At 41.8% G+C, this 24385-nt stretch overlaps 1 protein-coding gene across 1 annotated transcript in view; it reads left to right on the forward strand.

The window, feature by feature from the left end:
* Positions 1-24385, forward strand: part of LOC143825613 (protein eyes shut homolog) — a 392680-nt gene that overhangs the window by 252342 nt on the left and 115953 nt on the right. The window contains exons 11-12 of the mRNA XM_077313795.1: positions 9660-9913; positions 23023-23127. Of these exons, the coding sequence (XP_077169910.1) occupies positions 9660-9913; positions 23023-23127 (359 nt within the window). The remainder of the gene's footprint in view (positions 1-9659; positions 9914-23022; positions 23128-24385) is intronic.

Consider the following 24385-nt stretch of genomic DNA (forward strand, 5'->3'; position numbering starts at 1 on the left):
ACATCTCCAGGAGAAGGAAGGGGGAGGCGGATGTGAGGGCAGGAATTGGAGGTACAGATAATGCTTCTTCGCCTCCACACATTTCCTTAGTGTGTAGCTTGCTGGTTGCTCTTCTGTGGCTCACACTTTTTAGGCTGGGGAATCAACTTAATGCAATTCCCCAGCTAGCACTTTAAAATGGAGGATGTAGCTAGCTGTTTGCTGCTTGGATGTTGGCAATGTGAAAAATGCCAAAAATATGGTGTCTGAATAAGGAGAGCATTTTACTATATCGGGTGCGGAATGACCCTTGGAATCACAAAAGATTCCCCAATTACAGAGGTCTGTTCCCCTTAGAGTTGCCAGTTGCAAATTGGGAAATTCCTGGAGGTTTGGAGGTGGAACCTTGGAAGAGTGAGGTTTGGAGAGGGAAGCAACCTTAGCATCATGTTCTCTGGGGAAGCTGATTCTTTATAATCACCAGCCTCTGCTTATAATTTGGTACCCCCAGTTCTCCTAGGGAAAATTTTTTGAACTGTGGACTTTATGATGTTAGATTCTTCTAAGATCCCTCCACTCCTCACTCCATAGACCCCTGACTTCATCTCCAAATCTCCAGGAGTTTCCTAACCTTGGGTTAACAACCCTAGCTCTTACCCACCCAATAGCCAGCTTACCTTTGCTCTTCTATCTGGTCTTATCCTGTCCCCCCCCCCCCCCCAGCATCCTCTGCCTAGAAAATGTGTGCTGCCAGCCACTGGGTCAGGCCCACCTGCATGGCAGGAAACTCTCAAGGACCTGAGGGGGGTGCCCAACGTTCCCTTGTGTGCCTCTCCTCATGCTAGTTCCACTTTTCCTCCCACGGGCAACCCCCATATCTTTCTTCCTTTATTTGCTTCTGTTCTTCTCAGCCATTCACCAGCCTACCCTTGATTTATCTTCCATCTTCAGCTATATTATTTATTTACTTCATTTTTATACCAACTTTCTCCAAAATGAGAACCAAAGCAGCTTACATTATTCATCCCTGCTCCCATCCTTTTTAGTCACATAACAGCACTATGATGTAGAGTAGGCTGAAAGTATGTGACCAGTCATGAGCTTCCACAACAATATGGGAATTTGAACCTGGGTTTTCTAGACCCTCCTCTGAAGCTCTAACTCTAGTTTTCACATGGTGGCTGTGTTGAACAGTAGTAAGTAACCAGGCCTAGATGTCTTGTATTAAATTACCTGGAGGTTGCTTCCAGCCCTTGGGTTGTCAGCCTCCAACTGGCAATTAGAGATCTCCCATAATTACAGCTGAACTTCAGATAACAGAGATCTATTCCCCTGGAGGAAATGCTAGTTTTGGAAGGTGGATTCTATTGTAAGGTGACCAGATTTTAACATTGGTAAAGCGGGACACCATTGACGGGGGGGGGGGTGGTTCTTGACTAAACATTTGGTCTATATAGAGCAACAAAAATTTTCATAGAATGCAAAAATAGTATTGTAATATATATATTTTTACTTGCAACGTAAGTATAATTTGCCAGTTGCCCCCAGATGTCCCTCCAAAAGTGGGACAATCTGGTCACCTTACTCTATTGCATTATATCACTGAGGCCTCTCTCCTCCCCAAATCCTGCCTTCCTCAGATTCTATCACAAAATTTCAAAAAAATTCCCAGCTTCAAGCTGGCAACTTTAGTCAGGCCTGGCCCAAATGAGTCCTCACTCAGAGGCCAAGGTAGGCCTGGAAAGAGCCTGCCCTATCTTCCTGCCTTTTATTGACATAACCAAGCTTGGAATGCTGTTGGTGCCTACCAACAGCCACTGAGGTAATCTGTTGCTTAAAGTTCTCCTTTTTATCATTTTTACTTTTTAAAAGGTCAATTTTGGGGTGTTTTGTTTTTCAGACTTCACATTTTGCTGGAAACCTTGGGCCATTTTCAGGTCTGTAGAAAGATATGTTTTGCCTATTAACAGACCAGTCACCAGATTTAGCCAGCTTCAGTGTTAATATATAGATTGGATGCAGTCATATTTTGACATTTATGAGATGTCAGCTCTAAAACATAGCCAAACTGATGCTACATGCCAGGTATTGCACAATGTTCACTATTTTTGCTTTTTATCTGTCAGTTACTGTCAAACAGTGGCTGTTACCTGTCAAATCAAGGTGACCACTATTGTCAAATCAATATAAAATATTTTCAGAATATTTGCATATCTATATATTATCATGAGAGAATTTATGTAGGAGATTGGGAGGAGGGATTTCTTTTAGTGCTAATGACTTCCCATGGCACCTCCATTGAACTAAGCCAAATCCAGAAACAGTGTTGACATATTATAGAAAGAAACATTATTTCTATCTCACTATTTATGCCAGCCTACCTTGGAAGCATGTTCCAAATAAATTACTTATGTTTGCTAGTGCAGGAATGTAGTCTTGTCTAATCCATTTTGTTTCCTTGGATTGTGATTGTGTATGCCAATAAAGGTTTTCTGAGTCAGTCTCTACCAGCCTTTCTCAACTTTTTTACTGTTGAAAAACTCATGAAACATTCTTCAGGCTTCAAGAAACCCCAGAAGTGGCACAATTGTACAGAATATGGTTGGGAAGCATAGCACTGTACATGCTCTCTTGGGGCCTCTTCCCTTCCCAGGCCCATCATTGGCCATTTATGGAGGCAGGTAGGTCAACATGATCATATATGGTCATGTAACCCAATAAATGTTTAATATATTTTAAAATATGTATTTTAAAAAATTAACTAACTCCCACCCATTTGAGAAACCCTTCCAGGGCCATCAAGAAACCCCATGTGTTTCCCACCCAACTCCCACCCATCAAGAAACCTGTTCGAAAAAGCCTGATTTATACAAAGTGCATATAGTGTGATACTACGTAGAACAAGCCAGTGAGTGAGGTTAGGCTGATAATGGCAGAGTAACTGAGTGTACTACATGACTGAGGGGGGATTTGAACCCATGTTTCTTCAGTCCAATACTTTATCTTCATTGCCTATTAATAAGTGTAATACTCCCCATTGACGTGCCTTTGAAAAGTTCTCAGGAACTTCAGTTGTTATACAATCTTGCCTGAGATAGGTCAGCCTAGTATGATATCATCAGATCTTGGAAGCTAAGCAGGACCAACCATGGATAGTATTTGGATGGGAGATCTCCAAAGAATACCAGGGTGGTGATGCAGAGGTAGACAATGGCAAACTACCTCTGAACCTCTCTTGTCTTGCAAACCATATGGAGCTTCCATAAGTCAGCTATGACTTGATGGCACTTTCCACCACCATACAATGCTGCAACCAGGATATCGACTGAGGTGTAAAGGCCATATTCACTACAACATACCTGAAGGACAGTGATCCCACACTCAGAGGTTAGGCAGATGACAACGTGGGAGAGAACCTTCTTTACTGTGGCATCAAGACTGGAACCCTCTCCTCAGGGATACTTATGTGTCCCCTTATGTTGCCATGTTCTGCCAGTGAATGAAGACTTTTTTGTTTAATGTTGTGTTCCTTTAGTGATCATTCCCACCTGCCCTATGTTTCCATTGTTGTTTTTATGTCTTTGTATGTATTTTGGTTTAAATTATTTTAACAATATGTTTTATTTGATTCTAATAGCTTTTAAGATTAGTCTTTATTAAGTATGTTTTAATTAGTTAGAAAGCTTGGTGGCCCTTATGAGGGAAGGAAGCCAGGGCATTGTAAAGAAATAAATTGGAGAGATGTATCACATCAAAACAGAAATTTAAAGAAAACCCTTAATTCTTTTTTTAGAATAGCCATTTTAAGTTTAACCTTGTAGCAAAGTTAAATAAATGAACCCATGTGTCTCAAATAGTATGCTTAGTGCACTGCTGCAAAAAAGATTTAGTACATTAACGCAAGGTCATGTTCATTAGAAACCAACATGATTATTTCCTCTAGCAGAAGAGGCATCTAATCACTTGATAGATATACTTCTTTTATATGGAGTTAAGGATCATTCAGTGTCCTTCAAAGTAATATTTAACATAGATAGAAGCATATTCCCCTCCCCCCAATAACCCCCCCCCCCCTAAACACAGATGGTTGCCAATTTACTGTACTGGTAAAGTCCATAGTCAGTAGTAACTGATAAATATTTATGTGCATGCAAATGCCCCAACCCATTTGCAGAAAAGGCAACTGTTTCACCAAATTAAGAAATATGTACACAAACAGGTTCCTGTATCAAATAATGCACACATAATGTCCAGCAGATTATTAACAATAACACTGATGTGATGAAGGGTGTGTCATTGCTCTGAAACTGAATGTAGTTCTTCTACAAGCTTTTTTAGTAGCTGTCCACTCTGAAGTAAAGAAACATACAACCCCCAAGCTACCTTACCAACCACAACTGAATTGATCCTTGGCTTCTGTTATCGTGTTAATAGCTTCTGATTTTGAAGGAGGGCCAGGGAAAGATGCTTTCCTCATCACTAAGCATACCCTTCCCTGAAGGAAGGAGAGGATTGCAACTAAGCTCTATCAATGCTGGAAAAACTAAAAGAAGTAAAGTGTTTTGCTCTATTCCTCCAGATGCCTTTCCCAACATGAAAAAGGACATTGTCTCAAAGGCCCCTGCATAGTGCAGGGAACCAAGCAAAGGGATTTTCCATTCCTAGAAGAAATCGATGAGCCAATCATCTTTGAACGATAGTTGGCACTCTGTTGGGCCATGGGCTTTTTCAGATGCTCACCAAATTGACTCTTGATGCCAGACTATAGAGTAGTATTAGGAAACAAGAAAAATGTGAAAATACTAATGCCAATTTTTCTTTTTTCATGTAAGGATTCAATAGACATGTACATGTCCTGTTTTTTCATTAATGCCAAGTGATAAGTTGCATGAAAATAGGAGAGATTTAATTTTTGCCTTTTGACACAATGATCCCATTTATGACAGTGGCCATGCTAATGTTTTCCTTGTGATTGGGATTGATAGAAGACATCTAGGAGTTTTCATCTCATGACCAGTGTGCTGGCTTTGTATGACGTGCATAATAACTCTAAAAAGAATAGAGCTATGGAAATTTTCAGGGTAGAACTATTTATATAAATTACAACTGGCACTTAGTAAATATAATGTAAGCCTTGTTGAGAGTAACATGGAAGACAGTGGTCAGAGAGGAGCCCATTGAAAAGAAGAAAGAATCTTAGGCCATATTGGGAGGTAAACAGAGACCATTTCTGCATGGAGGGGTAAAACATGAGTGGCTTCCTGCTTGCAAATGTGGGTTGGAAAATCCCGTGTTTGCAGCCCTCTGCGTGCGGAGATCCCTCCCACGTTTTCCCTCTGCCCTGTGGCTTTTTGCCTCCTGATGAGGTTGCAAGGGAAAACAAGCTGAACTTGTCCCTCTGCTCCTTGGCTTGTCAATCACAGCAACCCCCAATCACAGCACAGCAGTTATCTCGTGGACTGAAACTCCTCCCTGCCCAGCCCTGAAATTATTTTTTTTCAAAAAAGGCACCTCTGCATTGCTATGTGGTAATGCCTCAACACAGATGCATTTTTAATAAAAATCAACACTGCCACGTTGCTGTGAAGAAATGCCAGAACGATAAAGCATCCCCCCCTTTTTTGGGGGGATTCATGGTTTTTCAGACCTTATTTCTGTCTGGGTGGATTTCTGAGACCCTGAACATGGTCCCTGGAGCTCAAAAAGACATTTTGTGTAAATGTTTGGCTTTAAAACAAGATGCTCAGACCACTGTATGATTGGGAGAAGATAGCCCGATCCCCCCCAATTCCCAGCTCATTCTGGATTTATGGGATGTCACAGGTAAATAAATGGAGCTGGATATTTTTTTTGTGGGGCAAATGGATGTATACATATTGAATAGTTGTCAACAGACCCGGAGAAAAATGTCCTATCCCTTTATTAGAGGCTTAATGTGTGAAAAAGGAAAGTTGCAGCTTTTCATGGCACGAAGATTAATAACATTACCTGGTAAATAGCATCACATTAGGCCTCTATTAAAGGGACAGAATATTTTGGTCTAGGCCGGTAGACAACCATAAAACCAGACCCAAATCCAGTCTCCCATCTGTCTCATAATGAGAAAAATAAATACTTGACTTGTTCATCATATTCAGCTGAGGCAGGTTTTAGCCAAGTAAAATGTTGCTAAATTGACAGGTAAATGAACAGAGGATAAATTTTAATTATCAAGATAATTTTCTAGTATGAATTAATGAGCATTAGATGAATGTCACTTTAAATAGAATAAACATGGCTTTCTAGCAGTAGGTTTGAAAGGCCACAATTTGCATTATTGTATGTTTGGATCAAATACTGATTGAATCAAGACTATTGCACTACTATTAAATTATATGGCATGTGTGGCCAAGACTTATTGCAGCTGCTGGTTGATGCTGTGGAGGGCTGGCTGGAGGCAGACATGACTACCCCAGCAGCCCATTCTTGGCACAAACTGCACATGCGCATGTGCACAGTGTTCAAATAAGTAGGTGGGACCCTACCTATATAAAGGCACCACGTGCACGGGTCCCAGCCATTTCACCTAGGATGCCGCAGAGGACCTTCCCTCTCACCCACTCTATGTGGATGTTTCATGGTTAATATTTTGTCACAGCTCTGGGTTTGCATAGGATGGAGTCTGTTGGCAGGGAGTTTGGTGTGTGATATGACTCCCTGTAGTGTGGGGCCTCCATAAGAGAAGGCATGTAAACAAGCATAACTGACTTGGCTGGGAGGCCAGGGGCTTGTTGCCAGGCAGCCTGGGGGCAGCCAAATGAGGTGGGCAACCGGTGGCTTCCCCACACAGGTTGCTTCCCTTAGGGCGGACTTCAGTAGGCAAGGGGATCTGCTCTACCAGCTGGGAATGGTGCGGATCCCCAGGGTGCCTCTGGACTCCATGGGTTTTGGTGCAATCCACTGACTGCTAAATCAGGCTCCTTCTCCCATGCTGCACCAATTCTCCTGTCAGGAGGTAATAAAGCTGTGTTTATGCCCAACATTGGCATGGCGCATCTTATTCCAGTCCAAAATGCCCTCTTGGGAGTCAATGCATACATCAGTGATTCAGTCACATGTGGTGTACACGGAACCCACTGTTTACCATTCTTTCTCCTTGTCATGTTTTACATACAAGAAATAATTAGTAGTTCAAACATATTTGACAAAGCAGTGATCTATATTTAACAGACTGGCTGTGTAAATGTTCCACAATCAAGGGGATAAACAAAGCACTTTTTATTGAACCAATATTGTAAAATGGACGGCCTAACCGAGTTAATGAAAGCATGGCAGTAGGCCGTCTGTATTAAGCTGAAAGATTTCCAGGTGTTATGAGAATTCCAAGTGGAAGCCAAGTCTTCAGTTTTTGATACCAAGCTGGACTGTCCTCCAGATTTTGGCAAGTATTATTGGATTTAGAAATTTGATTCCCATATACAGATGCTCATCTTTAGTTTGCAATTGGGAAACCAAACCAAACATTTAAAAGCACCATTGTCAATATGCAAATTCTAATAGGGATTTGGCAAGCATGACAAAGGAGGTTTATTACACACACGATGGAATGAATTAGCGCATATGAAAGACACCAGATCATAATACTTGCTGTCTGTTTAATATATTCACACTGCTCTGCCTTTAGGGTGCTCAACACAGGCAGCACCACAAGACAACTAAAAAGCAGAGACACTCCTAAGACAGCTTTCTTATACTCCTCTTCTCCAAACAACAAAGGTAATGACAATTCCTTTGGCTACTGGCTGAAATCCCCTTTTGTTGATAAACTACTATAGTTTAAACTACAGAAATAGTTTTGTTGCTGGACATGACCAAAAAGGTCACAGAAGATGAAGTGGCACATATCCAGTTCAAGGTATTGTTTTTGACTTTTAAGGCCATTTGCTGTCTGGGGCCAGCATATCTGAGGGACAGTCTGTCCCCTTTTATGACCATCAGAGAGTTCTTCATTCATCAAATACCAACAAATTGGTGGTCCCTGGCCAAGGGAAGCTCACATGGCCTCAACCAGGATGGGCCTTCTTGGTCCTGGCCCCTACCTGGTAGAATGAGCTCCAGGAAGAGCTAAGGACCTTGATGGGACTATCTGCCTGCAAGACGGAGCTCTTTTGCTGAGTGCTAATTGAGGCCATGATACATTTTGGTAACTAATGATCTAATGATCCTCCTCTATATGATGCCCCTCTAATGATCCTCCTCTATATAACAGCAACCCTCCATTATATGAGTCTAGGGTTCTTAGTAGACCATACACTGAACATGGGAACAGTGTGACTTGGTGGCTAAAAAGGCAAATTGAATTTTTGCTGTATCAAAAGAAATACAGTGTCCAGATTGCGCAAGGTGATGGTAGTGTTTTACTTCACTCTGGTAAGACTTCACTTGGAGTACTATGTTCAGTTTTGGGCACCACAACTGAAGAAAGATGTAGAGAAACTGGAGCATGTCCAGAGGAGAGCTACAAAGACGGTGAGGGATTTGGAGACCAAGTTGTATGAAGAAAGGTTGAAGGAGATTGATCTGTTCAGCCTGGAGAGATGACAACTAAGATATAATAGCAATCTTCAAATATTTGAAAATATAGAGGATGGAGTGGAGTTGTTTTCTGTTGCCTCAGAACCAATGTGTTGAAATTAATTCAAAAGAATTTTCAGCTAAACATCCTGAAGAAGTTACTGACAGAGCAGTTCCTCAGTGGAACAGGCTTCCTTGGGAGGTGGTGGGTTCTCCTTCTTTGGAAGTTTTTAAGCAAAGGCTATATAGCCATCTGACAGAAATGCTGATTCTGTGAACTTAGGCAGATTGTGAAGAGGTGGGCAGAAGGAATTGTGTCAGTGTTTGCCTCTTGTGGCCTTTTCTTGCATGCCCAGGCAAATGTCATTTGCCACTTTGAGGGTCAGGCGGTAAATTACTTCCAGGCCAGACTGGCCAGGGATTCCAATCTTGGGGGGGGGGGGAGCACCATATGGGCATGACATTTGGATCACTGTGACTAGGCAGGTAGTTGTGAGTTTCCTGCATTCTGCAGGGGGTTGAACTAGATGACCCTGAGGTCCTTTCCAACTCTATTATTCTAATTCACATCTTCTAGAAGCCCCTATACAGAATCCTGTATAGCTGTGATGAAAATTAGAAGAGAAGAAAAGTTGTTTTTTATACTCAAAGTGGCTTACAAATACCTTTCCCTTCCTCTCCCCACAACAGACATCCTGTGAAGCAGGAGAGGCTAAGAGAACTTTAACAGAACTACTCTGTGAGAACACTGAGTAGTTCTGTTAGAGAATTGTGACCCAAGGTCAGCCAGCTGGCTGCATGCGGAATAATGGTGAATCAAACACTATTCTCTAGTATAAAGTCAACCCCTCTTAACCACCACATCACTAAAGCATTCTTACTTATGAGGAAACTTCAATTTTCCTGTTGTAAGATGGCAAATGTCACTTAATGTAATTTTTTTTAAATTAGGTCGCTATTTAACTTACTGGAAGGTGTACTGTTGAACAGTGGGTAGCAGACTTGAATATGGATGATAACACTGTTTTAGACAACCCTAATCAAACAATCTTGCTGCCTGTATTTACCTGGAGGACTAGAAGGATTTGTGACTAATCTTTTTTTTTTTTTCATTTTGTGTCTTTTAGATGTTTGTGTCCTCCAGGTTATTCTGGAAATTTTTGTGAGCTCATCTTTGACCCTTGCACTGGAAACCAATGCTCAGACTATGGCTTTTGTATGGGCAATCTAAGTGATTATACCTGCCACTGCAATCTTGGCTATGAAGGACCATTCTGTGAAGTGGAGGCTAATGAATGTTTGAGTTCACCCTGCAAAAATGGGGCCACCTGTTTGGATTTAATTGGCCACTTCTCATGTCAATGTGCCGCAGGATTCAAAGGCAAGTTTCAATGTTCACCTTTTATTCTGCGTATTTCATAGTCCATTTCTTTCCCACTTAAGTTCAGATTGTAATTATTTTTAATTAGACATTTTTCTTAATTTGGCTCAGCATGAAGTTTTCAATACCTGTGAAAAGTTATTTTTCTCCCATCACTTTTTATATTCTGAGGACTGCTTTTATGTATTAAGGTGAAAACTGGATTTTTAGACACTGAGAATTATTCAGCAAGAACCAGACAGATGCATAAGTACCAAAGAGAGGGAGAAGGGTCACTGTTCTGGATTTTAGCGAATTGAGATGTTCCTAATTTGTGCTTGAACTTAGCAGGCTTAGGTTATAGAGTTATAAACTGTATGCCAGGAAGCAATCTTTAGGCTAACATCTTTACACATCTGTATGACCTTTTTGTCTTAACATAGACCTCATTTGTCTCAGTTTACAGCATTATCATGTCTTGAAGGCTCATTTGCACAGAATCCAGCCACAGAATTCCATAGATGGAACAGGATATCAGTCTTATGTGTCTTCCTTTTTAGCTCTCGGTGTATATCAGCTGAGTAACATTGGTGATGGGCTTAGATTTTACTTGAATAGGTAGCTGGTGTTCTGAAACTGTCAATGGAGTATAAGAATGGTATTTATTTATTTATTGCATGTATATCCTGCCACTCCCACAAGGGATCGTCACATGATGAGATTTTCCAGATTTTACTCTGGAAATAAGGAGCCCTAAAAAAACAAACAAAAAAAATACCTTTCTTGGGGAGTATTTTCTTTTTTGGAATGAGTGAAATGTCTTTTAAGACAAGGCTTTACTCTCCCAATACTTTATCTGTTCAATAGCCTCTCCCTTTTTCCTTCTACCTTCTTCCTATCTTCCTTCTTACCTTCCTATTTTATCTTTGCAGCTGCTCCCTGGGAAAAGTCTGGCTGAGTCGTACAGTGCCAGCCAGTGGTTTAGGCCAGCGGTCCCCAACCTTCATCTGGTCGGGGACCGCCTCCGGGGATGGGGGAGAGCCAGCGGCCCGGCTGCCGCAGTTGCTCAAAAACGTGCACGCGCGGAACTGCCGCGCGTGCGAGTTTTGGCCACCAGGTGGCGCTAACACACATGTGCAGAGTTGCCGCGCATGCGCGTTTTGGCCACCAGGGGGCACAAACGCGCATGCGCGGCAGTTCTTCACGTGCGTGTTAGAGTCGCTGCTGCACCGGCTGCTGCACAGGCTGCCGCACCGGCTGCCATGCCGGCCTCTTTCCCCCCCTCTCGCTGCAGGGGGGGAGGCAGGCGCGGCCGCTGGCGGCCCGGTACGATGGCCTTTGCAGCCCGATACCGAGCCACGGACCGGGGGTTGGGGACCCCTGGTTTAGATTAAGTTGTCCAGGAGGAACTGGAGATGACTTTTGAAGAGCACCTCAGTTTCCTATTTCTTCTCTCCCTTGACATGGAAACTCCCATATCATCACAGTTGTCTGCTTTCTTGTCTTCTTCTCACCCAACTGACCTACATTTAATCTGCCCTCATCCTTAGCTATATTTATTATTCATTTTCTGCATTGATGCTATAAGTTGCCAGGTCTCCTGTCATACCTTCTGCTGGCATTCCCACTGCACACAGAGCTCTGCTGGCTGGAGAGGGGATTTCTTTAAAAAAATACAAAGTATCTTTTCAGGGATTTCTAGACTTCTGTGGTATCACTTTTGAGGTTTCCTGTAATGCTGTCATGTTGATGGCACCCCTTAACATGTACCTGCCTTTCAGACTCCTGCCAATTGCTGGAACCCATATTTATACCACATCTTTCTTCACAATGAGGAACCAATAAAGCTTACATCACTTTCCCTTATCAAATTTATCCTCACAACAAATCTATAAGGGAGATTATGCTGAGAAGATGTAACTGGCCCAAGGTCATCGATTGAGCTTCCGTGTCAGAATTTGGGACTCCCAGATCCTAGTCTGAAATTCTGACCGTAACAGCACACTGGCTTTCATGGTGGTGCTGTTCAACAATATCAAGTGGGGTAGGGTGAGTCATGCAAGACACATGATAGCAAGTCACCTGGTGGGTACTGTCAGGTCTGGCCTTGCTAAGTCATCTCTTAATAGTCTTAGAAAGGCTCCTACTCTTTCTCCAGGTCATTTACTGGCAGAAACTAAGGTTTAAAGTATAGCAATTCTTTTGTGGTTGCTTAGCAATGGCCACTAAGGGCATTAATTTCTTAAAGCTACAGTCATTGCTTCAATTATTGGGGGGGGGGTTATCCCTCAATATATTTTTTTGTAGATTTCAGATTTTCTGTAAACTTGGGGTATTTTTCTGAGTTTTAGGACGATCAGTATGGTTTGTTAATGGCTCCAGTTTCTGAGTTTAAGTATCCATATATCCATATTGAGATGCATTCTCATCCTTGCCCCAGGATACATTGCTTCACAGCACAAAGTTCCCACTGAATGACTTGTATTCTGTCACTAGTAGTAAAGCTCATTGCGTGATGTAAAGTAATGGGTACTCGCTTATGGTTTGGTGTGCATTTTGTGCCATACTTGGAAGCTGGCAACCCTAAGAAGAAGTCTCTCTGTGTACAACAGTCCTGACTCACGTCAGGTTCAAGCACACCTAAGAAATGTGGAATTCCAGAACATGAACCTACACCTCTCTGGCAACCTTACCTCCTCTCAGCAATGTTTTCTTGACCTGAAATAGGCCACTGACACTATGTGGATGTTTGGGTTGCTGCATAAGCATTATACCCTTTAGAGGCCCCATTTTCAAAACTCAAGGAATATTTCCACCCCAGGGGTAGCCAACCTCCAGTTGGAGCCTAGAGATCTTCTGGAATTAGTACTCAACTCCAGACTATAAAGATCAGCTTCCTAGGTGAAAATGGCTGCTTTAGAGGTAGGCAGGTTGTTGTGCAAAAAAAGGCCAAAACACTGAAGCCTCTCGCACAGGTTGTTGTGGAGATGAAACAGTTGAGACCTTCTGCACAGGGTTGTGCAGGTGAAAGAAGGCAAAAGAACCCCCCACAACAGCATCCAGTTTCATCTGCACAGCAACCTTGTGCAGTATGCATTAAATGTTCAGAGAGTTGAGGATAAGAGACATGCATAGCCTGGCTACATCTGCTCTCAAACGAGGACAGCCACAGTGGTATTTTAGGTGAGAAGGGACTTTTCTGTGTCCTCCCAGGTTAGGCAGAAGGGGAAAGCTCCCCCCCCCCTCAAAAGGAAAGCACACCCATGTCCACAGACTCCCTGCATTGCTCTCAGAAACACATCTTTCCTCTCAGTCAGGGGTATTAGAGGCTTCCTTTACAGCAGGCCCGAGGGGAAGGGAACGTGCGGAATCCTGAGAAAGAGCAGCAATTGGCCCGGGGGTGGGGAGATTCCACCAATAGAAGGCTTCAGAACCTTCAGCATTTTGTCAGTGTGTATGGTCATGGTTTTATGTTGTTTTGATTATTATAACATGAGGTATTTCAAAAGCAGCACTCTTATTGTGGTTTGAATTAATTAATGCCTCGGTAGCAAAAGTAACTTTATTTTGGTAGTGCCTCCTGTGTGGTTTGTATTTCTGGCATATATTCCATAGTATTAGGTTTCTGAACTTCAATTATATATTTCTCTTTATGAACACAGAAGGAAAAAAATCCCAAATGATAGAAATGCTCCCTCCCTCCTGCCTAATCTACATGGAACATTTGAAAAGCAGATCTAGGCATTCTTTTGGCCAAGGCTACTTATCTGAGGGAAAGGGTGGGGGGAAAACGCAGTTTGGCCTAGTGATAGAGGAATTAAACTCTAGTTCACATGACAGTAAATGCACATACTTTCTCCATATGCAACCCTCTGTTTGTAAGAGAAAGCCAATATGTACACTTTATAAATTAAACTGGGACTGTTCCCTGAATAAATGAGAGGCTTATATCTAGTGATGTTATCTGAAGAGACCCCCCAAAAAAATTTTTTTTGGGGTGTGGCCATTTATGGTTCTTACTGTATTTTTGTCTTTTAAAAGAGTGATTTTTTAAAAATTTCTCTTTGAAGAGAAATCACTATATTCTCTTGTAACTTAAGCCCTTGCTGTTGTTTTATACTGCACACCAAAGTTTGGTGCTCTAATAGGATAGGAGGGGTTGGGAAGACATTACCTGTCTAAGAACATCTACCCAATGAAATGTTGACATTTTGCAGAACCATCCTTCTTGGTCCTCCTCTCTTAAAATTTCTGTTTCATCAAAACAGAATTGATTAAAAATTGACTCCAGATTCTTAAAAATGAGGAAAAGAAATGGATTACTGGATTTCAAGGAGTAATTGACCAAAGAGGAATTAAGAGTCTCTCTTAACCCCTTTTATATAGCACATTCAACTGAACATGTACAGAATATAACAAGAAAATTACTCAGTGAATGTATAAAGAAAAATCAAGAGTCCACAGATTGTACATGTGTTCCTTGTAATTTGTAAATTGGGCTGGGTGTTGGCTCAAGACTCATCATCTACTAAGAACCTCATGGTACATACTTTATGTTTTGGTTAATGAGTGTTTCTTAGGACTGGGTTTTTGTGTTTTCTATATGGCTTTCTCCAAAATGCTGCAGTTCTGAGGGGAAAAGGTTAGGTAATCAATTTAACCATTCAGGCTAGCTGTGTTTGCTTTTATTGGGGCAATGTAGGCTGGGTCAACAGTCTAAATCAGGGCAGAGTCTGCACTTACTTTCTTTATTCCATTGTCAATCCTGTTGAATTCAGATTGCTTTGAACTCGGGTCTTCTTCTCCCCCCCCCATTGAAACAGGAAAGTCTTCTGCACGTGGTTAGGGAGGCTCAGAAGGGGGGGGAGGGAGGCAAGCCTCTTTCTTTCTTTTCTTGAAGGGTGGGGGGAGAGGAGCCAGGCAAGGAGCCTCTTTCTTTTCTTGGAGGGGAGGGGGAGAGGATCGAAAAAGGCAGAGGAGGGAGGAGAAATCCAGGACCGACAGAAGTTGAGAGAAATTAGGGGCTTCTCCTTTAAGGCAAGCGTGTCACATGACCAGGTGTAGCCTATCAGAGGTTCTCTACCACGGAGCTTTCTTTCCCAAATGGATATTGAGGATTAAAAGCAGTCTGAGATATCGCACAATAAAGGTAGGGTCACTCCGGATCAATCCTTGCTGTAGAAGGAAAATTTAAATCGCCCCAAATCCAAACGGAAATCGCATTCTGTGTAGAGGGCAGGGACTGAATCGATCTGGGGTTGGAATAAAAGCTCCGTGCAGTTTACATTCAGGTATAGCTTCTTGGTAAGTGTTCACACCCTTGCTTCTGTGGTTTTAAACCATGGGATGTGCTTACATCCAATTTGGCCTTAATCAAGATTTTAATTACTGGATTTGGTTAGACCCTGCTTCAGCTTCCTAATGTCTTAGAAATTCTTAGATGTGTCTGCCTCCAGACTACAGAAAGAGTTTGGTAGGAACTTGAATTTCAGCTCAGCAAGCATGTTTCTCTTTGCTCAAAGAAAGGGAAAATCAGGTGTAATGTTTCTTATCTAATGTGAATAGCTTTGTACTGAAGCATCCTTACAAATAAAAGTGTGCAGAAGCTAATCCACCATGACTGAAGTCAAAAGAAATATCTATTCTGAGTTATGCATATGAGGGGGTATGTGTAGATTGACTTCTAAAAAATCTCTTGCTGTTTGTTACCAGTTTGTCTTAACATTGTAATTGTGTGACATCTGAAGCATTTGGAGGGTATAATTTTCCTTGCTACTTTTCCACTTGCAAAAACAAGTAATGTTTTGTTGTTGTTGTTTTAAATAGCATTGCTTCTTCCTCGCAAGAAGTATTCTGTTCTTGTTTTACTGGAATAAGTTTGAATCTACTTGTTCAATGATTTATTTATTTACTTGTTGAATAATGTTCTCATGAAGAATCCAGTGCTTTAAAAATGGTTTCATCATTCAGTTTCTTGCAACTTTGCAGTGGGAAGAACAGCCTGTACTTGGTAGCATATGTGAAGATACACATACAGGCAGAGAGCATCAAAGTGAATAATCTCTTACAAATGTGTTTTAATGTTGGGAAATTGGTATTTCTCTGCTTTTAGGGGCTGAATCAGATGTCTGCTGGTTTGGATGTCAGTTTTGAACATAGTATGTTTAATATAGCTGAATCAATTAGAAAAACAAAACATTCAATTCCCTGTCTCATTCAAGAACTCACCAGCTCCTGCCTCCATGGAGGTGTTATGGATCCCATTGGTGGTCATGATAAGCTATAGCTTGTTTAAACCATAGTCTTAACAACAACTTAGGGTTTGACTAGCATCCATTAAAAAACAAAAAGAAAACTCAGTCTGTGGCATGCTTTCTTTGCCTCTTAGCAGGAAGAATACTGATTTAATTTCTATAGGATATTTTTATCCCACCCATTTATCAAACGAACACAGGGTGGCACACCTGGTTTCCCATCCCCCTTTATGGTACCCCCATAACAATCCGGGGGATAGGTTAGAAAGAACGATCAGCTCAGAATCACTCAGGAAGAATCTAATTTAGATGTTATCATGGCATGCACCAAAGTGACAAGATCTTTTCAGCCCAGAAAGGGCTTTACATGTCTTTTCAAAGACACCCCTGGTCGTATGAGGAAAGTTTGACGGAGTTTGGTCTGTTTAGCCTGGAGAGAAGACGAATAAGAAGTGATATGATAACCATGTTCAAATACTTGAAGAGCAGATTTGTTTTCTGTTGCCTCAGAGGGTTGGACCAGAACCAGTGGGTTGAAATTAATTCAAAAGAATTTTCGGATGAAATTCGAGAAGAAGTTCCTGAGAGTTAGAACATTTCCTGTGTGAAACAGGCTTCCTTAGGAGGTGGTGGGTTCTCCTTTAAAAGTTTTAAAGCAGAGGCTAGCTATTCATCTGACAGAAATCCTGATTTCATAAACTTAGGCAGACTGTGAGTGGGTGGTCAGGAAGGGATTTTGGGGGTGGTTTTTGGGGGATCACTTGGGCATGAAATTGGGGTCACTGTGGGTGGGCAGGAAGTTGTGAGTTCCTGCATCATGCAGGTGGTTGGACTAGATGACCCTGGTGGTCTCTTCCAATTCTATGATTCTATGTTTTAGTAGTCCACTACCTTCTGGAGGTCTACTTCTCACACACATATCCAAAGAAATACATTGCTGATTTTCTCTTTCTAACTAGGCTGGGTTCTTCCTTAGGAGTCATCTTTTACTTTGGCCTAATTTGGGAGTATCTGCCTGGTTATCCAAATTCTCACTGCCACTGCCAAATAACGGCTCTAGGTGTTCAGATACAGAGTGGTTTAGCTCTCAATAGAAAACTCTAAGGGCCTTTTCGCACGGGGATCTTTGTTGCAAATTGTTTGCGGAATGAAAAATCGCCATTTAAAATAGTGGAATTCGTCGTTATGCATACCTGCCTTTGTAGTGGAATCAGTTGCGTTTTTTAGTGTTTCCCACAGGCTTCCGGTCTCGGCAGAAATCGCTAGAAAGGAAGCGCTATTGCCGAGCTCATCCCGCCCCTGGCCGTCAAGCAGCCAATGGGCAGCCGTTAGCATGCTCCCAAACAGCCCCTTTCCCTTTAAGAAAGGTTTTTTTTTAAAAAAACAGACCCATAGCAACGAATCTAGGTAGATTCGTTGCAACGGAGAGACCCATCCAGCTGCCTAATGTGAGCTGTCGTTTGATTGTATGATCGTTGGCACGCTGCCTCGAGTGATAAAAAAAAAAATCCCCCCCCCCTCTCACGGGCCCGATTTTCGGCTAAATTAATGTGTAAAAAATAAAGGGACTTTATTTCAGCAAACGGGCTTTTATGTGGTTTGTGCTTAGTGACTAAAGGTGAAGGACTGAAGCCAGGGAAGCCTCTAAACAGAAAGAGGCTCGCTGGTGCGTTTATCCCCGCTCGCTCGGAGAAAAAAAAATGGCGATCGCTTCGCCGGAAGTTTGGAGGAGAGAGCCAGGGGGAGGGACTTTGAAGAACCCGCAACAATGGTAACGCACAGGTCTTTAGCGCTATTGTTGCAGATTGGTTGCAGGAGTGTATCGCTATCCGGAGGGTGAATTCACTTTTCTGGATTCCCCTGAAAGCGCTACAACGAAGCGCTTTTTGCGGGTCGGTTTCAGGATTGTTGCAGATTGTCTACGATGTCGTGGGTTATGGCAAATTAGTAGCGTTTCCAATTAGCAACCATTGTGCTACTTTGAAGCCATGCGAAATGGCCCTAATTTCTCACTGGAGTTTCTCCTCAGAGGATGTTTCAGCTAAGTTCGGTCTGGATCACACCTCTTTTAGACTGAATTTTCAATCAGGCTGGCTTCCTTCCAGCCCACAGTCAGTAAAGTAACTCCCACTTAGCTTTTGCTGGTCAGTAACAAGATCAGAGTCACCTGTAGCCATGGTTATGTTTGCCTAGTGAGAAATTTTAACTCCTCGTTGACTGCTGCTGTTTTTTCACCACTTAAAGCCTCATTTTCTAAGTGCTGCCCTTCACACTAACTATGTTTGGCAATTGCAGTTGGAATTCTGTCAGAAACAAGGGACAATTAATTTGGTATAGTTCCAATATACAATACCATTTCTATTGTAAAACAGAAGTGGTGTCATCATGTTGGATGACACTTTAGGGTTCACCCAAAACCTTATGGTTAAACCAGTTTTGTTCTGGAAGTGACACTGCCAAAGAGCTTTCCTTTCCCCCAATGGTCTGTCAAACAATGGTGAGAAATGGGCGTGAAGGTGGGTTCTGATCAAAGAGACCTATCTCACTGTAATTAACAGAGCTCTGTGCAAGCCATCGTGTATAATTCAGAATCTCAGAATCTAAATGTAGGTGTACTGTAAGCCACAGGAGGCAAATCAGGGCATTTATCTGGTTTGTCCTCAAACACTAAGCAAGTTGCTACATGAATAATTGGTAGCTTTGAACAAGGTTGTATTGTGATAAAATTAAGTCTGTATTCCAAGAAAGCTTTCTTGATCAGTGAAAATAAAGAACATAGAAATGCTAGCTGCTTGATCTCCAAAGTTACTACACTACTGGTGTACTGATGTATGAAATAGTTCAATGTAACTTCTTTCTGTTGTTCAGATGAGGCTTGTGGCAAGTTGCCAGAGGCCATTCAAGGAGTCCTGGGCTAAGAAGGATAGTTGAAGCAGACTGTCCTGAGACTAGTCCAGCATTTCTTCCTGCCCCGTGCCAGCTCTTTATACAAACAGCATATTAAAACACTTTTCTTAATTCCAGCCACCATTAGCACACATTTGACCTAGAAATACAGTGTATTGATTCTTAGTTTTTGTGGAGAGAGGGGGTAAAAAGCAAAGTGTGGCATTTTTCTGTGTTCTTTGTAGTCACTAAGGAAAGCTTTGCTATTAAGCAGCAGGACATGCACTTTACCAGAATAATGGGCATCTTCTAAGCAGCTGTAATATATTTGCTCCCTGCTCCATTTGATGAAAATGGCTTCTTTACTTTCTAAATGCTAAAATATACTATCATCTGAGTGGGCAGAACTGGAAATTGGTTCATTGGCATGTGCAGTCAAAAAAGAGCTGAAATGCCTAAGAAAAGTCAATGAGATGCAACTGTGTGACAGAGGCGGAATATTTACCTTCCACTTTAATTGTCCAGAATTCTTTACAGACCTTCTTGATCATGTTATATATCCCAGTAATGCAACCAGTGTTGGGATGGGGTGGGAACAGATGACTTACCAGTGAGTTAGTGAAAAATCCTGTATTCAGTATGCAAACCAATGAACTGTCAGGCCTTATTGGCGTGAACTGGTAGTGTACATCCATTTGACAGTTAACATTGATAATTTCAGCATCTTTTTCTACCTGGATTTGTCTCTAGGCTGATTTTCTATTTCTCTCACTTCTAAATAGTTTTTTATTCCAACTGCAGATCATATACTTTGAGAAGGAAACTGAAGTAACTGAGTTGCTTAAAGAATGTTCAGATCTACATGGCGGAGTGCAGCCTCTTCTCCATATAGCTAAAAGGAAGTAGCTTCTAGCATGCTGGATATAAGAAAAGTATGGCGGGGTGGCCATGTATGGATCTAGATGGGCTGAAGGCAAAGAAAATCTCTGCAGTACAATCTGAAGGGCAGGAAGGCATTTTCTCAAGACCAGCACAGCTAGTTCTGGAACCCAGTGCCACTGTGGCACTGCAAGCTTAAAAAGACTGATCTCAAAATAAAATCACAACCAATGCAAACAATGGGGGGATTTTCAAACAGGAAACAGAGGTCTGGAGGACTTTAGATCAGACAACATCCAGGTGTAATCTGCAGGTAAAAATTCTTGGAGACTCTCCAGGAAGTGCCTCTTTGACTCAACTTGCCATGGACAGTGGATGGAGAAAAAGTGTGCATCTGCTAGCGGGGACTTATACCATATATACTCGTGTGTAAGCCGAGTTTTTCAGCACAGTATTCACAATGAAAAAGTCCTCCTCGGCTTATACGCAGGTATATATGGTAATTGAAATAACAGCCTGCTCCCAGACAGCCCTGCTCCCACCCGATGTCTTCTTTTTCTTGGGCAGCTTCTCTTGGGTAGGCTCTTTAGGTGCTATTAACAGTTTAGTACAAACATCAGTTCCTTAAGCCAGCTGAGAAATATTTTCTTGTCTGTTCTTACTATCTAGGATTGTTTTGTGCTTTTCAGCATATATTAATGTATTCTTTAAAGTTTCAGAAAGCAAATGATATTGTTCTGCTACTGTTTTTAATATGTATGAAAATGTTTAAGTTTAACTGAACAATGATTGAATTTTAATTGAATGCCTTTGAAATTGTAATGCTGTATTTTTTATATGATGTAGATGCCCTGAGTTGGCTTGCTGGGAGGGTGATATAGAAATCAAATAAATAATAATTTAAAAAAACCCCAAATACACCAAAACCAGAATTTATGATCATTACTCAAGACTGCTAGTAAAGTAAACCAAGCACAGTAAATAAAACAACTGCTTCCTAAAGACTGAAAGTGAGGGGACCCAGCATACCTCCCTGGGGAAGTTGTATCATAATTGTGGGGCTCCCACTGAAAAGGCCCTCTCTTGCATTCTCATCACATGACTGAACAGTCATGGGGTCCTCTTTCTGTAATCTTAATTTCTGGGCAGGAACATATGGGAGAAGATAGTCCTTCAGATACTGCAGTCCCCAGCTATATAGTGTTTTAAAGGTCAAAACCAACCCCTTGAATTTGGCTCAGGTGTGGATTGGTAACCAGTTGATGTACAAACTGAAGCTGTGTAAAAGCACTCTGAACTACTGCAGCTACCTAATTTTCTAAGGTGACTGCTGTGCCAAAAACCAAGATGCAAACCTGGTTTTTCCAGATTATATATCCCCGCCAATATAGAAGAGATCACAAGTCCCAGGTCTGCCTTTCTTACTGCCCCAGAGAACCTCTGTCTTGTCAGGATTAAGTTTCAGTTTGTTCATTCTCATCCAGCCCATCCCTGACTCAGAGCACTCATTAAGAAAATCAACAGCAGCCTTTGAATTAGTTGGAAAAGAAAAGTATAGCTGGGAATCTTTTATATATCGGTTGCAGCTCAAACTTCCTGATGACTTCTCCTGGTTCCCTGGTGAGTGAGAAAGAGAAAAGGAAGTAGGAAAAGAGGGAGAACTTAAGGAAGCTATCAGGGAAGGAAAAGAGGAAATAAAAGAGAAGAGGAAGATGAGATGCTCAAACAAATCCTTGTGGGTCCCCCCACTTAACAATGTATCAAATTTTGAACATGATCCCAACTGTGGGTACTGAGATTTGGACATGGCAACCATGAATAGACAAAACAGATTGTTTTACAGGCTCCATGTGTGCAGAAAAGTCTGAAAAATAAAAACAAGCAAATGAAAAATCCTCCAAACATAGAAGTGAAATTGGAGTCTTTAAGAAACAAATGCATGCCATAATGAGCTTTGTGGGCATCACTAGGCGACCCCAGCAGTGTTTCCATCTTTTTGAGCTTAAATGTCTGTCATTCAAAGGCAGGGAGGAGGGATCTCTTCATGGCTGTTTTAACCTTTAAGTGAGGACTCATTTAAGGTAGGCCCAGCAGCAACATCAGACTACTCAACTCCTGTCACTTATCCAAACCTGTCTTCTTGCTAGTCTTCACCAGTAGCCACAGCATAAAAGCCAGTACACTGTACGTTTCTGACTACCCAACTGGACCATAGTTTTCCCAGGAGGAGGCTGCTAGGGAGAGGAAAAGCTGAAGACAGGGTTAGATTATGTTATGTTTGCTCAAAAGGAGAGAAAGTAGCAGAAAAGAAACAGATTCTGGGGGCTTTCAGTGATGGGGAAGAGGAAATGAAATGCCTCTACAAGTCCTCTTGGATCATCCAGTTGGTTTATGTATAATTTACAAAAATAAATGGGATCTTTGGTTTAACTTGCTGGTTCATACTGTTTCTTTGTTGGTAATGAAGTATCATTCTTATACACTGAGAATTTACAATGAAATTTGCTATTCACATACTGGACATGATTTTGCATTTCAAATTTGAATACCAGATCATCTGTATTCACTAAGCGCGGAGCCAAAATATGGCATTTTTTTCTTAAACACTGTGATATTATATTTTAAAACCTGAAAAATAACTCAGTTCATGCAGCCATTTTACGGTGGAAAAGAGAGATGCAGGAATGCAATGTAATGTGCAATCTCTCAGACACCAATTCATTTGTCTTTATGAATTGCCTCACCTAAGGCAATATACAATAAAAATGCTAAATATATATCACTGGGTTCATAAACTTTGTATGTCGATACTTCCACACTGGTCACAGGATAATTGACAGCTTAAATATATGTTGTCACCTGGTTAATTGGGAAAATAAACTACAAGGGGTATGCAGAGAGCAGATAGTATTGTTGAAAAAATCTCAGTTCAGAATACACAATAGAAAAAACATATTGCTAGTTTTTGGGCTTATTTCTTCAGTCTGGGTAACCTGAGGCTAGCCTTCTAAACTACTTAGAAAATGATTTTTGTACTACAAATATTTTTCCCTGACTTTTTAAGAACTGTTCAGTATGACTGATTATCTTTTTTTGTGTGTGCAAATCTAGGGGAAACATGCATCACGAGAGTAGAACAGTGTCTGGACAAGCCCTGCAGGAATGGAGCAACATGTGAAGAAGTTGTAAATGGCTACAAATGCAACTGTCCGTCTGGTAAAATACTCTCTTTTTTTGCATCACTGCAGGATATTGTTCAGCTAGCAGGAATTGCAAGTACTTTAAATCTGACATGTGCTGGCATGTTTCAAATTAGGTTGGCTTAAGAACACTTTGCTTAACTCTGGAAGACATAATGCTGTTGATCAAGGTGTTGTGCTCTTTGGAGCTATTATGTTATAATTGAACCAGAGAATGTGCATTTGGAAGAAGCAAAACAAACTAGATAGGAAAGGCAGACAAACATGATCATCATAATTTTCTAAAGTAAGTGCAAGTTGGCAGTTCTGTATGATAATTTATGCTGATATAATTTATTCCTTTTCTGGCTTTTACTTGGTAGGTTGTATCATTGTTCTGTTTAGGTGCCTCGATTTTGTTCCATATTATGGTCCTCTTATGGGGGGGTGGCTTCTATGAGGGTGTCATGGAAGTTGGTCCTAAACAAGAAATTGAATTTTGCGTGCTATGATACAGTGAACTGATGTACAACAAGCATGTACATGCATGGACATATTTGCAAAAGTCAACTTGTGTTCAATTTACCTGGACAGTTGTGGGGTTAGAAAGCATATGTTCAACTGTGCATGCATTGAATGCAATATGAGAATTATTCCACATTTACAAAGAATAATGAAGCAGATTATGATCTATGATTCTAGATTGCATGTATGTACACTGTAACGTGCACACAAGTTTTGAAGAATAAAGTGGGCTGATGGGTGGAGTGTACATGTAGTGGAGTGGACTGCCTGGCTGATGGGTGGGGCTTGGTGATGTGTAGGTGGGGGCCTGAATGCTGTGGCTGCCCCAGAAAGACATCCACCCTGGCTGCCCACACCATGGACTTTCCCCATTGCCTGATGTCTTCCCCATGGGTGATGGCAGGGGGGGCAGTCACCTTGAGTTGTGTGACCCCTGTCAATCCAAAGGGAAGCCCATGGAGGAGTTTTGCTACCCCAGGTAGCCATCAGGCAGTGTGTGAAGCCTTCCACAGGTCTATGGTGCCTTCCCATTCCCCATGCCTGCACCATGGCCTGACATCCCAGCAGCTTCCTCATGGGTAGTGATGGAGGGGCCAGCTGCCTCCATCAGTCTGGACAGAAAGCTGTGGGGGTTCACACTGACCTGGGTAGCTGTCGGCTGGTGCATTATGCCCTACCTCAGGTTCACAATGTCTACCTGCAGCCCGGGCCTGCCCCATCACTTGATGTTCCACCACCTTCCACGTGGGTGGAAACAGAAGGCCAGCCAC

This window comes from Paroedura picta, chromosome 1 (genome assembly GCF_049243985.1).
Source record: "Paroedura picta isolate Pp20150507F chromosome 1, Ppicta_v3.0, whole genome shotgun sequence".
NCBI lineage: Eukaryota > Metazoa > Chordata > Lepidosauria > Squamata > Gekkonidae > Paroedura > Paroedura picta.